This window comes from Trichosurus vulpecula, chromosome 4, assembly GCF_011100635.1.
Source record: "Trichosurus vulpecula isolate mTriVul1 chromosome 4, mTriVul1.pri, whole genome shotgun sequence".
Lineage (NCBI taxonomy): Eukaryota > Metazoa > Chordata > Mammalia > Diprotodontia > Phalangeridae > Trichosurus > Trichosurus vulpecula.
In genome coordinates, this window is record NC_050576.1 from 432,064,168 (window position 1) to 432,079,931 (window position 15,764).

The following is a 15,764-nucleotide window of genomic DNA, read 5'->3' on the forward strand; positions in this document are numbered from 1 at the left end:
CTGTTTAGTAGCCCCAGGATCAAGTTACCACCTCCCCCGGCTCCTTACCTAGAAGGGCACCTCCACAGAAAGGCCGCCCATTCTTGAACAGCATGGCAATCCATGGGGAGGTCCCCCTCTGTGCCGAGTGCCCGTTGACTATCCTGGCCAGCAGCTGTCTGGAGAACTTGGGGATCCCACACACTGCAGCCAGGGGAGGGAGGAACAGAGTGAGGTTGTGGGGGCCTCGGGTGTGAGAGCCATATCCTGAGAAGGGTCCCCTCCCACCTGTCAGCCACCCCTACTGCTGACCTGTAGCCTCTAAGAACTATATTCCTTTCCCCGCAGGATCTCCCTCCTCTTCCCATGAGGAGGTAGTACCCCAACACCTTGTAGGGAAGATCATTTCAACCAACAAACTACCAGTCCTCCTCCCACCATCTTCTGCCTTGAAAAGTTAATTCCATTAGGATTCAGTGCAAAACACTTAGGTCTGACTGCCATGGCTGAGGGCTGGAGTCGCTCCCCAGGTGACCATCCACTCCTGGATTCTTCTCCTTCTGTCCCATGCTCACCAAACCTGACTTCTGTTCCCCTCTAATAGTTTGAACTTCGGGTGCCACCCCAAGAGATGCTGCCCATCAGAAATCAAGACCCTGGAGGAGTGTCTGGAGCTGATGACATGACTCCTGAGTATGTCCCAAGTTCATGGCCATTTAATGTAGCAGGGTGTAAGTGGGGAGCTATTACCTGTAGACCTGATCTGGGGCTGGCCACTAGGCTAGAAAGACCCCCTGCCCAGCACACCGCCAACCTGAGCAGTGCAGTAGAGCCAGTGTTACTGATAAAGGAAGCTCTATTTTCCAGCCCTTCCTTTTCTCCCCACTCATACCTCCAGGATGATATGAATATCAGCAAGGGACAAAGCCTTTCATTCATCAAGAGAGGTTCCCAAAGAGCCCTCCTCTCTGACTCCTGTTCACACTAAGGGGTAAATAGTTACTACCAGGACCTTTCCAGCATGCAGATCTTGATAGAAGGGAGGAGATGGGCAGGAAGTATTGAGGGACCAGAAAGGAGAGAAGAGGACTCTGAAAGCCTGAAAAGGATGGAGAGACAAGTTTGGGGGGCAGCAGAAGACAATCTTCATCTACTTCCCTCCCTGGCCCGGGCTGGTTTTGCAGCTAAGTCTTGATGAATGGAAGAAGCTGTGGAGGGCTGTGGAATAGCAATCCAAAGCGGCCCTCGGTTGGAGTGGAGCCCACAAGCAGCCCTCTGTCATCCTTTGGCTCCCTATTCAGCAATGAAGTTGGCTTGGACGGGGCTGAGTCAGTGATGGTCTAGGACTGCAGAACCACAGTCCAGGCTACATAGATGTGTCTCAACCCCCTGACTCTATCCCAACCTGAAGAGGCTCTGCTGACCATACCTGTGGGGAGTGTCTAGCCCCTGCCTTATGCTGCCTCCCTCTACGAGGAGAGAGAGACAGAAGAGTCCAATTCCCTCCTTTTACAGATGAGGAAACCAAGGCCAGAGAGGGGAAAGGACTTGTCCTGGATTACACAGGTACCAAGTGGCTGAGTCAGGATTCCAACTCTTATCATGCCACTTGCTCCCTGCTCTACTCCTGGGCAATGTGTGGGAATTTGTCTCCTGGTGGGGGGAAGTGGAAAGAAGGCTCAGCTTAGTCCTATGTCCGGAGTTGGAATCCTGGCCCTGTCACTTCCTAGCTGAGACCTTAGGCAAGTCACTGAACTGGGACATGCCTCAGTTTCTCCATCTGTAAAATGAAAGAGTTGGCCCCAATGACTTGTGAGGACCCTTCCAGATCTCCATCTGTGATCCAATGAGTGAAAAGGCGCATCACAGCATCAGAAAGCAGGGTCCTAGAATAGAACTGCTACCTGCCCCATTTCTATTCAGAGAGACTTTATTCCCAACTCAGTCCCCAAGGAAAGGAGGGCAGTGGGAGCCGAAGTACCTCGCAGACCTAGTGAAGCTTATGCTGTGGAATATAAAATGTGTGGAACCTTCAGCCCAGGCAAATAGAAGAGTTGGGCACTTGTCACGCTTGGAAGGTCAGAAAGGTGTTTTCCTGCTGATTTTATGGGAGCCTCCTGGAGCCTATGGTCTCTGCCCGAATTCTCTGGCAGGGGGCATGAGCAGGGTAGTGCAGAGGGACCCCCAACCCCTTCCCAAGGTGAGAGCTCACTGGACAGTCTGGATCTCTAGACTCCTGGAAAGGATTGAGACCAAGGTCAGAAGGACCAACGAGAAATGGGAAGCCTGAGCAGAGATGCTGGGAGGGAGCATGCCTTGACCTAAGGTCCTTAGAGCCCTCAGAAGGGAGGGGATGGTTCTGAACATCCATCCTCCCCTGGTAAGATGGCTGGGCTGGTCATTGCTCTTGGTGGAGATCAGAGGTTGGCACTTTGGTGGGGAGTGTGAGAGCCCAGTGGGGCATGAGAGTCAGAGCCCACTTGGGCTCTGGGAGCCACCTCCAAAGTAGGTCTTCTGGTCCAAACCTCACGTTTTGTAGATGATGTGGTCAAGAGGCTTGTTGAAGGTCCCACAGATGGTCAGAAGCAAGGGCACTAGAAGGACCAGAGCGCAGTCTATCACCTCACAGGAGTGTGTTGGCAGGAGGCAGGCGCAGGAGGTGGAGGGTGCTGCCAGGCCCTGAGGAACAGGAGAACCTTGGCATCTGGTGAACAAGAGCCAGAGGAAGCATCAGAGATGGTGCCACGTGCATCCTCCATTGGTCGGAGTTAGCTTTTCCCATATCTGCTTGTAGTTGATGCAAGCTTGGGGTGAAATTGTGCTAGACGGGCCTCTCAGGCCCTGGATGCTAGTCTTATCTTGGCACTGCCTGAGGATATTGAAGTTTCTGTTTAGAAATGTCCATGAAGGGCTGTGCCTGTGATCTTGAACCTCAGGGCAGCTTGGGGGGTGGCTTAGGAGAGGAGTGAACTGGAGACATCTTATTCAGCCTGGGTCCTGACTCTGAGTTCCATCTGGCTATTCATGGGCAAGTGGCTACCTGGGGGCATAAGGCCAAGGGAAGGTGGGGGCTTCTAACTTCCTTCGGTGGGTTCTGAACCACTCTAAATCGGTGTCTTGGGAAATCTAGGCTTTTGCTCTTCTCCCTGTGTTCTACCAAGTGGCTTGGAACCTAAAGAACCACTAGATGGTGGAACAGAGGGAAAGTTGACCTACGGGCACTGGAGGACCGCAGGAGCCCTTCAGGGCAAGGATGACCCAAGCCCCAGAATGGGTTTGCCAAGGCAGTGGATCTAGTGAGGGCCCCTGAACTCTTGGGCATCTGAGAGATCCCATGTGTTAGAGGAAGGTGGGCACTCTTGAGATTCCACCCCAGCAGAGGAAGCCCAGCTGCTAAGGGCATGGAGTGATGTGGTGGGGGCACACCAGCTTGTCTTGCTCAGGGAACCAAATGGGGAGAGGACAGAAGACTTCCCAGGAGCAGCTAGGACCACTGAAAGGCTAGGAGAGGGCTTCACCGCTCTGCCTCCATTTCCACCTCCACCTGGCCCTGAGGGGAGCCCAGCTGGGACCACACCCAGTCCACGTAGTTGGAGACTTTGGTGTAGACGCCATACACCTGCTTGCTGCCACACTCTTCGGGGCCGCCCCACGACACGAGCCCCTGGGCCACCCAGCGCTGGCTCAGAGGGTCCTGGATGACAAAGGCTCCTCCGCTGTCCCCCAGGCAGGTGTCTTTGCCTCCTTCATAGTATCCTGCACAGAACATGTTTTCTGTGACGCTGTAGTTGCCGGATCGGGACTCGTAACTTGCCTTACATTCTGCGTGCAGGACCACGGGCAGCTTCACGTACTGCAGGATGTCCGACAGGGTGCGCATGCCGCTGCTGATGACCTCGTCCACGGTGACGTTGGGGTTGGAGATGCCCCAGCCAGCCACCAGGCCCAGCGTGTTGGGCAGTGGCCCCTCGGGCTCCGGCCCGGGCAAGCAGACCGGCATGATGTGGGGCCCCAGTGGCACGGGCTCCCTCAGCTGGACCAGGGCAATGTCGTTATTATAGTTTCGGATGTCAAAGTCGGGGTGCAGGAGCACACGGCTTGCGCTGCGGTTGACCGCACCCGACTTGTCCCGAACATCGTGCAGGCCCAAGTAGACAGTGACGTGCTCCTTAGAGACTGGGATGACGGTGTTGTCCCTTCGCTGGGAGCGCAGCACGTGGGCTGCCGTCAGGACCCAGGACTCCGAGAGGAGGGCTCCGCTCCCAAACCACTTGTCGTTGGGTACCCGGGAAGTGTCCTCCACCACAATCAGAGCCTGCCAGGGGAAGAAGCCTGGCTCGGCGTTCCGGCCCCCGATGATCCTCTTGACCAGCGCGGGCAGGGAGTGGGAGGGCTGACCACACACTGCAGCAGGGGAGAGAAGGGGAAGCGAGAGACACAAAGAAACCAGATCACCAAAAGCAGTCAGGGAGCGCGGAGCAGAGCGATGCCACACCGTCCATAGATTATGCCACCCTGAGGGTTCGCTCAGCCTTCGTCGGCCCTCTCCCTTTCTGCTCTCAAGTCCTCTCCTCTATCAATAAAGGGATAGGTACCCAAGCCAATGGAACATTGAGAAAGGGGAGGGAGCAATGGAGCGGGGGTCTTGATGATCTCTAAACCACCCCTTTTTCCTTTTAAAAGCATTTCCTTCAGATTTTATTTTGAGCCCTCCTCCAGAGTGCAGAGATAGATTCATTTTGTCTTTGTATACAGAAAGCCTAGCACAGTGCTGAGCACACAGCAAGTGTTTAATAAATGCTTTCTGAATCGAATTCAATGGCATCGCACTGAATTAGGTTGAATAATAGGGTAGTGACCTCGCAGTCCCTGGGGGAATGGGGGAGGGCACCTGGTTTTTCAGAACTGCCATCTTTGGGGTGGGGTCAGAGGACCATGGCTCACAGGGCAATGGGACCAAGGATTTCAAGCTCGGCATTCTGCACCTCTCTCTCTCTCTTTCCAAGCCTTCCCCCCAGGGGGCATCTTCCTTACTAGGCTGTAAACATCCTGTATGTGCCTAGCATGTGTGTGCTCTCTCCTCCCTTAGACTGTGAGCTCAAGGGCAGGGATCACTTTTTGCCTTTCTTTGTATCCTAAGTACCTAGCTCACTGTCTGACACATAGTAGGTGCTTAATAAATGATATTGAACTGATTCTGACTTAATCCAAATGCAGGAAAAGTGATCTTTGGCAAGGAGCATTAGCAAGAGTAGCAGGGCTCTTGGATGCTAATCCTAGACGCCAGAGGTTCTTCTCTCCCTTTTCTTGGTGCCTCAGCTTCTCCATCTGTCAATGAGGGAATACAATTTCCCTCTCCCATTTCTCTGCTTCCTCCCATTCTCAGGAGCATAAATGAGAAATTATTGGCCATTTTTTTTTCACTGCCTCAGATCAAGGAGTTGCAGAAATGTGGGTGGGGCAGTGTGTATCTTTATGTGCTGGAAATAGAGGGGGCCTTGGAGGCAGGTTGAGTCCTGGGTTTGCCTTGTACATCTGTGTGACTTTGGGGAAGTCATAGGACCATAGGGATGTTAGAGGTCATCTAGGCCAGGCCCCTCATTTTAGAAGGCAGGCCTCAGTTTCCTCATCGGTGGCTACTCATTGATCTCTCAGGTTCCATCCAGTGATGTCTCTGTGAGTCTGGAATTCCAGGCCAGTGGATGATGCCAAACCACACACTTCCCATACCCCCGGGGGGGGGGGGGGGTTCTGAGCATATGCTACATCTGGGATCAATCTCTCAGTGACACACTCATTTGGGGCTACTTATGTCTTCCCTAACTTTGGGTTGGATTAACTTGAGTCATTTCTTATCTCAGGGAGATTTTTTAGATCGAGTAGAGTATATGCCCCTTGAAGCCAGGGCCTGTTTAATTTTTCTTTTTGGGCACAGTGCCTTGGCCTTGCATATTTTTTGGTTCAGAATTGGTGTCTGGCAGGTAGTAAGTGCTCAATAAAGGCCAGTTTATTGGTGTAGAGTACTCCCAGTAAGGAAATTGCTTTTATCAATGCAGAAGGGCAATACTCTGATCTTAATAGGCTTTTTAGAATTGCCTGGGGCACTAAGAGGATGACTTGCTCAGGTCACACAGTTGGCACAGGTCAGAGTAAGGATAGGACTTGAACTTGCCTCTTTCCTTGTATATATGAAATGCTTAATAAATGCTGCATGTGACTCCAAATTAAATTGAAAGAGAGTGGCCTCGTAGTTGACCTAACTGCCTTCATGGGAAGCATTTACAGAAATTAAAAATTAAAAAGCCAAACTCCCTTCCCCTCCCATGCCCTCCAACATTGAAGTGAATAATGATAATCCCAAGAACAAATTTTGATTGGATATATATACTACACACTTTGAACTTGCTACTTGGGATCTCACTGGTGTGAGATTGCAGAACCCAGATTGTAGATTGTCATGGGTCCATAGCCCTCAAAATTCAGCTGCTTTGTGTGTCTAAATTTAGCTAGGCTGATTCTCAGGTGACAGATACTTGGTCTGGAGCTGAGCCTGTACTGAAGGCCCTTCCAGCCTGCTAGGGCCTTATATTCCCCTGGTGGAGCCTGGGAAAGCTCTGAATAATTTTAACATGGAGATGTGGTTCACCTGATCATGGAGATCGGGTTTCATAAATGGCATATAATAGCTGACATTTATCTAGTCCTTTAAGGTTAACCAAGAAACAGACCAAGAAGTAGGTATGAATAAAATCTTCATTTTACAAATGATGAAAGTGAGGCACAGGGAAGTGGTTGGCTCATGTGAGTGCTGGAGGGACTCAAGCCCAGGCCATTCCTGACTTCAAGTCCAGAGCTCACTCCCTCAAACTGAAATTGGACAAAGTAGCCTCACATTCACAGAAATGCATTCTTGTTAACTTTAAAACAACAACAACAAAAATCATTTCTTAACTTAAAAACTTGGTGAAAAAAAGACCCAACATAAAATACTGCGTTTTCTGTTCCAACTTCAGATTTTTTTCTATCCTTGGGAAGCTTCCTCCTTCCCAACAAAAGCCAGGCCTTCCAGATTGTCCTGGGCAGCTGATCTCCCTTGGGCTGCCCACAGCTATTTGACAGGCCATTTCCTAATCCCGTTTATATTTTGGCCAAGGGGATATTAGCTAAGTCCAGAAAACATGAGCTGGAGGTGACTGCTGACACAGGTTTTTCATCATTCCAAAGTGTGAGGAAGGCTAGCCAGCCTGGGGCTTCTTTGTGTACATAGGTGAAGTTGAAACAGAGAGGAGGACACTATCTAGCTAGCCCCAATGAGCTCAGGGCTTCTGGTCCAGTAGTCTCCATCCCTGGTACAGACCATGCCATCCAACTTGGTGATCCTACGCTAGCTAACCCATGCTTGCGTGCATCTGTTAGTTTGGGTCTGCTGGGTCCCTGATTAGCGGGGCATGCTTAAAGCAGAGAACATGGAGCAGTATTCTATGAAAGGGGCATCTCCTATTGGATGAGAAAAATAACTAAGGAGTCTTGACAGAGACACCTGGTGGCCAGACACAGAAGCTTGCCAGGTTTTAGAGAGCATGCTTGTGATTGTGAAGGTGGGAGAGTGGAGTCTCCTGTTAATATAGATGCAGTCAGCCAGTGAAATGTGTCTTATTGGGGAAAGGCATGCTGAGCTGTGGAACGGCCTTCTTGGTGGGCTGATGTGGGTGCTACACTCAATGTCCAGGGCAGGGGGAGGTGGCATAATCTAATAGCAATGATGCCTGGGTCCTTTTGCGAGCCATCCATCATTGCTCCCTGGAGCCCCGCAGTACCTTTTGGGGAGGAAGGCTCTTAGCAAATTCTGCTCCACCGAGGAAAGCCCCAACATGCACATGCCCCAGCTGACGTCCTGGCACCTGGTCCCCTTCCCAGAGTGGGATGGTCTTCCAAATGGCCCCAGCTGATGAGAAAGAAACTCAAACAACTCGTCCCCTTGTCCAAGTCCTGGGGTTCGGGGCTCGATGGTGAGTCCTTGGCAAGCCACTGTCCTCCTAGCATCCCATTCAGGTGTCAAACCTGTGGGCTCCATCTCCCAAAGTGCCAATGGCCTGTCCCTCCCTCACACCTGGGCCTTCTGATTCCCTTTGGATTTCTTCACAGATTAAAAAGCCTCGGAATTTTTTTTCTGGAAGCTTGGAATGGAAAACCATTTCCAGAGCTAATGGGTTTCAGCTGCTCTCTTCCTCAGTGCCAACAATGTCCCAGAAACACATTTTTGATGCCCAGTGGGGGGCTTCTGTCACCAGCACCCCAGCCACATGTTTGCTGGCCTTCGCTGGAGGCCTCCAGCCTTGGGGACCTGGAGGCTGTCTCTGCTCCCTCCCCAGTTACAGGACAGCCCACAGAGCATGGGATTCATCCTCCAGCAGTCTGGTGCTGATCATTCACCAGGAGTTATTGGGTGCTGAGCATCTGATGTGGTCAAAGCCACACTTGGCTGGGTCTGAGGTGAACACGGATGGATGTTTGGCTGGCACGCCTCGCCTTTTCCTCCCTCGCAGACCTAGGTTTGCCCTTCAGTGCTGTCTTACACCACATGAGGCTTGGCATTCAAAGCCCTTCCCCATCTGGGCCCAACCTACCTTTCTAGGCTGTTATATAGTCTTCTCTTTTCTGTCCCCAGCAATCCAGCCACACTGGCCTTCTTTTTCCATAGTGACCTTGCATTTTCCAGGCTCCTGGTGGTTCCCCCTGCCTGGAATACATCTCCACCTCACCTCCACCTTTCAGGGTCCTGGGCATCCTTCCAAGCTCACTTCAAACACCACCCCCTAATGGGTCTTTTCTTGCCCCAGGAGCTGTGGGCTCCTCTCCTGCAAAATTGGCATATTTATTTTGTATGTTTTCTATCTTCTTTTATGTGTATAGATTAGACGGAGCTGTGAGCAAAACCTGAAAGGCATGAGTTCCAGTCCTGCCTCAGGTACTTGCTAGATTTGTGACCCTGGACAAAACTCCATTCCTTCATCTGTGAAATGGGGATAAGAACAGCATCTCCCTCCCAAGGTTGTTGCGAGGAGCCAATGAGATGACATATGTAGAGTGCTTTGCAAACCTCAGGTGTCACATAAATGCACTTGCTATTATTATTCTCCTTTTGTCTTCAGATCCCTGGTACCTAGCCCAGTGCCTGAAGTATGAGGATGGGGGCTAAGCCTATTATTCCATTAGGTACTGAGGAAACTTTCTCTAGGAGTATGGGTTGGCATGTCCGGTCTCAGAATGCTTCCTGGGCTACCTGGAGGCTAAGCAACTCACCCAGGGTCATTCAGTCAGTCTGTGTCAGAGGCCAGACCTGAACTGGGGTCTTCTCAGCTCCAAAACCAACTCTACCCACTGTGTCTCAAAAGCACTTCGAAAGGCTTGTTGATCGGTTGATTAAATGGTGGCTCCTTGGATAATTACATCATCCTGGAGGCCCTGGGGATGCCTAGTGTTTGTCCAGGCAAGGGCCTGCCAGCACTAGTATGCCTCATCCTCACAGTGTGGAGAAAGCACTCCATCAATCTGGCTGCCATCTTCTTTGTCCATAAGGTGACGGTGGTGGACTTGGTCCCCTCATTTTTGTCTTTGTAGCCCTGGTGCATAGCACACAGTAGAGGCTTAATAAATGCAGGTTCTGTTGAATTGAATTTTATGATTCTGTCTCTGAAGATGTGGCAGGAGCTGGGTGTGCTCCTCGGGCGGCCCAGAGAGAGGCAGACACCTGCCCTAGAGTAGGGAGGTTAGTGGCCTGGGTCCTGACTTCCAGCTACAGGCTCTGATCTCTAGCCCATACTTAATAATAATAACAGTAGTGACAGTAATATGCGCAGTTATTATAGCACTCGAAGGTTTGCAAAGCACTTTTCATACGTTATCTCTGATCCTCACAACAACTCCGAGAGGCAGGGGTTATTATTGTTATTTATTTATTCCCATTTTATAGATGAGAAAACTAAAGCAGACCAAGTTAACTGACTTGCCCAGGGTCACACAGCTAGTGGGTGTCTGAGGCCAGAGTCCCAGTCTGCTGCCACCTAGATGCTGCATTACTGGCAGCCCAGCCAGCTCAATAACTCCCCGTAATAGTCTGTCCCTGAAGCTCCAGGTAGTTCTTGCTTTTGCTCTGATTCATTCTTCCCGGGTGAGGGGGCTGGCTCTGGCGAGCTCCCCTCTGTGCCCCTGGGAGTGAGTACTGGCCAGCCATGAAGGGGGTTGGAGAAAATGGCCTCTTTTCTCCCTCTTCCACACTAAGGACACTAGACCCAAAAACAATGAGTTGAGTGAATCTTTTCCATGACCTCAATTTTACTCTCAACCTACATGTGTCAGGGACATAACTAAGGAAGGACAATTACCTCAGGAAGCCAAAATCTAGAGAGTGCTGACCACACCATACTAGGTGTACTTCAAACCTCAGCCCCACCCCCTTGCCCTTGGTGCCCTGGGCTCCTCCCTGCTCAAATGAACCGATGGCATGGCTTCTGCACTTTTAGAATCCATTATGTCCATGATCCCTCACAGTCTCGAACCAAAATGCTCACTGATCCCTGCTGCACCTAGCCCCCACCTCTCCAGCACAAGTCCGGCCTAGAGCAGCTTAGAACCCTCTGGGTGCCCTGGGGTGCCCTTCTTCTTACTCAGCAGTTGAGCCCCATGTGTGGGCCTCCTGAACCCCCCATGCACACAACCCATTTGCTCTCCAGGAGCATACATTCCTTATGGCGCTGCTCAAAGGGCAGTGGGTCTCCCCAAGGAGAGAGCTCCGGGCACTCTTAAGGCCTGGAAGGCTGTGATCTGGGATTCTTTAAGAAAGGCCAGGCCTCCCTGGGTGTTCAACAGGCAGCCTCTGGACTGAGAGGAGTGATCTTGGGGAGCCTTCCAGCCAAGGCCAGTTACCCCCTCCCATCCTTCTACCCTCCCTAGTGATCAATTGATTGATTGGGTTCATGTCATGTGGAAGGGAGATTAACTGTGCCCTGTTTGATGCCAGAGAGGAGAACCAGGAGCCCTGGGAAGGAGCTACAAAGGACATGATTTGGGCGTGAGATCAGGAAAAGTTCCTGCACAACCTGGGCTGCTCTGGAGAGGAATGGGTAACCTTGGCATGTGGGCGAGGGTGGGGCTTTCCCCATTGTTGGAGATCTTCAAGCCAAAGCAGATACATGGTAGAGAGAGGGGCTTTTGTTCACGTTTGGGTTGGGCATGCTGGCCTCTGATGCCTCCTGCATCTATGAGATTTTGAGATGGGAAAGGAGAGGCCTGAGATAAGAATAATGGTCAGTTCTAGGCCTGAAAGCAGATGAGGCACATGGAGAAAGACCCACCAGCCTGTTGTCCTACTAGCACCAGCCACAGTGGGGTTCTGTGTGCTCTGCAGAGAAGGGAGCCTTTGTTCCACCTTTGCCCGCCCTCTGGGTGCTGAGAGGCCCCTCTACACAGGGCCCTGGTTCCCACCTGGGGTGGGGCCCCGTACGCTCTCCCTCCCTACTCTTGCTTCAGAATCTCCAGCTCCCTTTAAAACTGGGCCCAAGAACACTTCCCACAGGAAGCCTCTCCCGATGGCCATTCGGCTCCTCCCATAATACTTTGTATACATTAGCACTCACTTAATTGTGCATGTTATTTACTCCTGATAGAATGCCAAGTTTTTGAGGGCAAGGCTTGCCTGGGCATCCCCAGTGCCTAGCCCATGCTGCTTTTGAAGGAGAGGAGAATGAAGAAAAGGGGGCTCTGGTTCGGACTGGCTGTGGGCCCTGGAGGGCCAGGGTCAGGGCTCCCTGGGGGATGACACAGAGCTCCACCCAGAAGCTGTTTGGGAAAAGCAGAGAGGAGCTGGATTAGCTTCCTGAAGGAAGGCAGGCCTGGCCAGTGGCTGAAGTCTGGGCATGGAGCAGGGCTGAGCTGGCCAAGCAGTGGCCAGAGGTCTGGGCCCAGCCCTTCTCCCATCCTCTCTGGGTGACTCATCGAGAGCCTGGAGGCAAACAGCTCTCATGGTAGAAAGTGGAGCTCAGGGAATCTCGGCCCCAGGGTGGAGAAGCATGACCATGACATAGGTGCTAAGAGGCATGAGGCGTCTCAAGGAAGTACCATCTTGAGAGGCTGAATCCAGGACAAGGGAGGTGCCGGGCTCACTGTCCTCCACCCAGGTGTTCTGACTTTGGTGAGATTCTTTATGAGATACTTCCAGTGGGAGGGGGCTGTTTGGGCCTTTCTTGGTATCCCCGGAGCTTAGCGCAGCACCAAGCACACAGTAGGTGCTTAATAAATACTTGTTGATTTGACTTGACTTCCTGTTCAGAGGTAGTTTGGGCTAACTGACCTCTGAGGCCACGTCCAGCTCTGAGATGCTGATTCCCTGATCCCGTTGGTCTGAAGAAATTTTTTTTTTAAATAAGAAATGACCAATATGACTTCACTCCTCTAGCTTAGCTGAAACAGGAGACTTTCTCATTGATTTAGAATAAGCAGCCATCCTTACTCTGGCACAGGGTCTCTGAGCTGGAAGGGACCCCAGGAGCATCTTTCTAACAAATACCTGGATAGAAATGCCTTCTGCCACCTGGTCCCATGAATCTTTCAGGCCTGATCCACTGTCCAATGGTTGAAGTACAGTCTGGTCTAGCTGCCCTGGGCCGCCAAAATGGCACCTTCCCCAGGCCCATCCTGACCTCCCCAGCCTCAATGCATTAACAGTAACATCAATATTAACTTCCCCACCCCCACCCCCCTTCTATCATGCCCAGATCATTCTTCCTCCTAACCTCTCCCTGTTAAAATTCTTTGAGGCTTGGCTTGGGTACCCCCTCCTCCATGAAGCCTTCCCTGATCTCCCGGCTGCAAGTTTAATTCTCCTTTCCCCATATTCTACTTTGCATCACATGCATTTGTGGAAAGATCGAGAACTGGAGTTCGAATCCAGATGCTGACACTTCCTGTACAACTTTGGACAGCTTACTGAACCTCAGCCTGAGTTCTCTCTCCTGTGAAACGCACAGCTCAGATGAGCTCTCTGCAGTCTCTCAGCTTTTACATCTTATAAGTCCAGGGAGTAGAAAACTAAGGTCATCATAATAATTAATAATTATGGCTAACATTTATGTGAGGGTCACTGTGGGACAGGTACTGTGCTATATGCTTTCCAGTTATTATCTTTGAGAGGTGGGTGCTATAATTATCCCCACTTTACAGATCAGGAAACTGAGGATCACACAGCTGGTAAGTGTCTGAGGCTGGATTGGAACTCAGGTCTTCCTGATGCCAGGCCAGTGCTCTGTGCACTATGGCGCCCCCAGTTGCCTAGAGAACTGCTCAAACCAAGGCTCTTCTCTTTAGATTGGGCTGAAATGATAACATCCTTGAGTTGGGACACTGAGTAACTTTCCATCCTTGACTCTTTTGAATAGCTGAGGATGTGGATCCTTAGAATACAGGGGCAGGGCTGGGGGCCTGTGCTTTCATTGGTCTAGGGAAGTCCTGGGTGAGGACTCTCCCTTCACCAATGCAGGTGGGCATTCCCCATGCGCCTGAGTCTTGGAGACTTAAGCCTTAAGTATGGAGACATTTAAGTGATTTGCCCAGGGTTACACAACAGCTAGTAAGTGTCTGAGGCAGGACCTGAACCCAGGGCTTCCTGATTTTGAGGCCTGGTGCTTCATTCTCTGCCGCTGCTCGGAGGATAACAGGTGCTAAGGTAAAAATTGCATTGAATTGAGGCACGGTCAGAGGCCTAGAAGATCCTGGGAGACAGCGTGGGGCTCCCCGCCTTTCCCTGCCCTGCCCCGGGCCAGGCACCCTCCCCAGTGGGGCAGGACAAGCTCCCACATGGCCAGGGTGCAAGGTAGAGGGTCCGGGGGGTCTGGCCACCTCATCTCCCTCAGGATGGGCCAAGAGATGGCCGAATACTAGATTTAGACCTGTGAGGGACCTCATTTTATAAATGGGGCCAGGGATGTGGGCCACACAGCCAGTGAGTATCTGAGGCAGGATTTAAACTCAGGTCTTCCCGATTCTGGGTCTAGCCTTCACTCCACTCTAGGGCACTGCAGAGAGTGTGGACAAGAGGCTCACAGGAAGGGCCTGGAAGCTCTCAGGGGACAGCCAACCACCAAGGCTGGCACTGTCCCTCTGGATGGGGACTGGTCCTTCCAGCAGTGACCATTCTAACCAGAGTCAGTGTCCTAGGATAGCAGCCTTTTGGCACAAGAGAGGGGGAGCCTGTGGCAGGGCTGCGTCAAGGGCAGGTCTGCTGTCAGATGGCAGAGGAAGAAGAACAGGAGGATGGGAGGGAGGAGCCTTCCTTTGGCATCTGGACAGTGAGCAGCAGAGCTCAGGGAGGGAAGATGGGAGGCTTGGCTGCTTTTGTCCTGGAAGCTGATATCACTGAAGCAAATCATCAGAGTCCCTAGGCACGTGATGAGTGTTTCCTGAGCTCACTCAATGCAGAGGTCTTGGGGCCTCTGTGGGGAGGATGCTTCGAGCAGCCTGGCCCAGCTTAGCCCAGTGACTAAATACAGTCCAGCCCAGCCTAGCTTAGCTCAGCCCAGCTCAGTACAGCTAAGGAGGCCCACCCTGCTAAGGTTCAATATAAATATAGTATAGTCCAGCCCAGTCTAGCCCAACTCGGCCCAGCTCAGACCAGCCCAGCCCAGTTCAGCCCAGCCCAGCCCAGCCCAACCCAACCCAGATCAATACAGCTAAGGATGCCCAGCCCAGTAAGGGCCAATATAAACATAGTATAGTCCAGCACAATCTAGCCCAACTTGGCCCAGCCCAGCTCAGCCCAGCCCAGCCCAGCTCAGCCCAGCTCAGCCTAGCCCAGCCTAGCCCAGCCCACCCTAGCTAAGCCCAGTCCAGGCCAGCTCAGCCTAGCTCAATATAGCTAAGGAGGCCCAGCCCAGTAAGGCCCAATACAAACATCGTATAGCCCAGCCCAGTCTAGTCCAGCCCAGCCCTGCTCAGCCTAGCCTAGCCCAGCCCAGCCCAGCCAAACCTAGCCCACCCAGTCTAGCTTTCCTAGTGAGGTACCTGGTAGACAAGTGGGCAGTTTTCTCCCCAGCTCTCTGTTCATCCAGATGCCTTGGGTCTCACAGGTGTACGTGCCTAGAAAGAGCCAAAATAATAGATGAGTAAAGAGAGACAGAGAGAGACAGAGATGGGGCAGAGAGAGGGAAATAAAGGCAAGGAGAGAAGAGGGGAGAGAGAGAAAAAAGAAAGTGGAGAACGAAGCAGAGAGACAGTTGGACAGATGGACAGATGGACTCTATGACAGAGACAGGGGCATCCCAGCTTTAGAGCCTTGAGGTCCTTAGAGGTCAGTCCTCTGAGCCAGCTTTGCAGACAAGGAGGCAGAAGCCCAGAGGAGAAGCTACAGGGCTAGTGAATGTCGGAGGCAGGATTTGAACTCAGGACCTTTGCCATCATAAGCCCTATAACAATAATTATCCAGTGAGACGATATTTAAAGCACTTCATGGCCTTTACACTGCTATATGAACTGTAGCTGTTATTATTACCTGACCCACTCAGGAGCACGAATTTCAGCTACAATATGCTCAAAAAGGGGGCATTTAGATACTACAACTTTCCAGGGAAAGGCAGTCACTCCACAGAAAAGATCTCCTTCCACTAAGGGCTAGCTCTCCTTGTTGGGTCTGGCTGCAATTGACCTCCCCGCTGCTGCTGGGGCTGGACAAAAGAAGAGTGACACCACCCCTCCCCACGAGCTCGGACAGCTGACGTATGTCCACAAGTCGTCCC

At 51.8% G+C, this 15,764-nt stretch overlaps 1 protein-coding gene across 7 annotated transcripts in view; it reads right to left on the reverse strand.

Moving 5' to 3' along the window:
- Positions 1 to 15,764, reverse strand: part of MASP1 (mannan binding lectin serine peptidase 1) — a 102,521-nt gene that overhangs the window by 22,341 nt on the left and 64,416 nt on the right. For 5 of the 7 annotated variants that reach the window (XM_036754978.1, XM_036754976.1, XM_036754977.1 and 2 more), the window contains exons 10-11: positions 15,034 to 15,108; positions 49 to 183 (exon numbers count right to left, since the gene is read on the reverse strand). In XM_036754978.1, the coding sequence (XP_036610873.1) occupies positions 49 to 183; positions 15,034 to 15,108 (210 nt within the window). Of the gene's footprint in view, positions 1 to 48; positions 184 to 1,891; positions 4,384 to 8,606; positions 8,720 to 15,033; positions 15,109 to 15,764 lie in introns of those variants that run through there. The other 2 variants (XM_036754972.1, XM_036754979.1) reach the window with 2 other exon arrangements.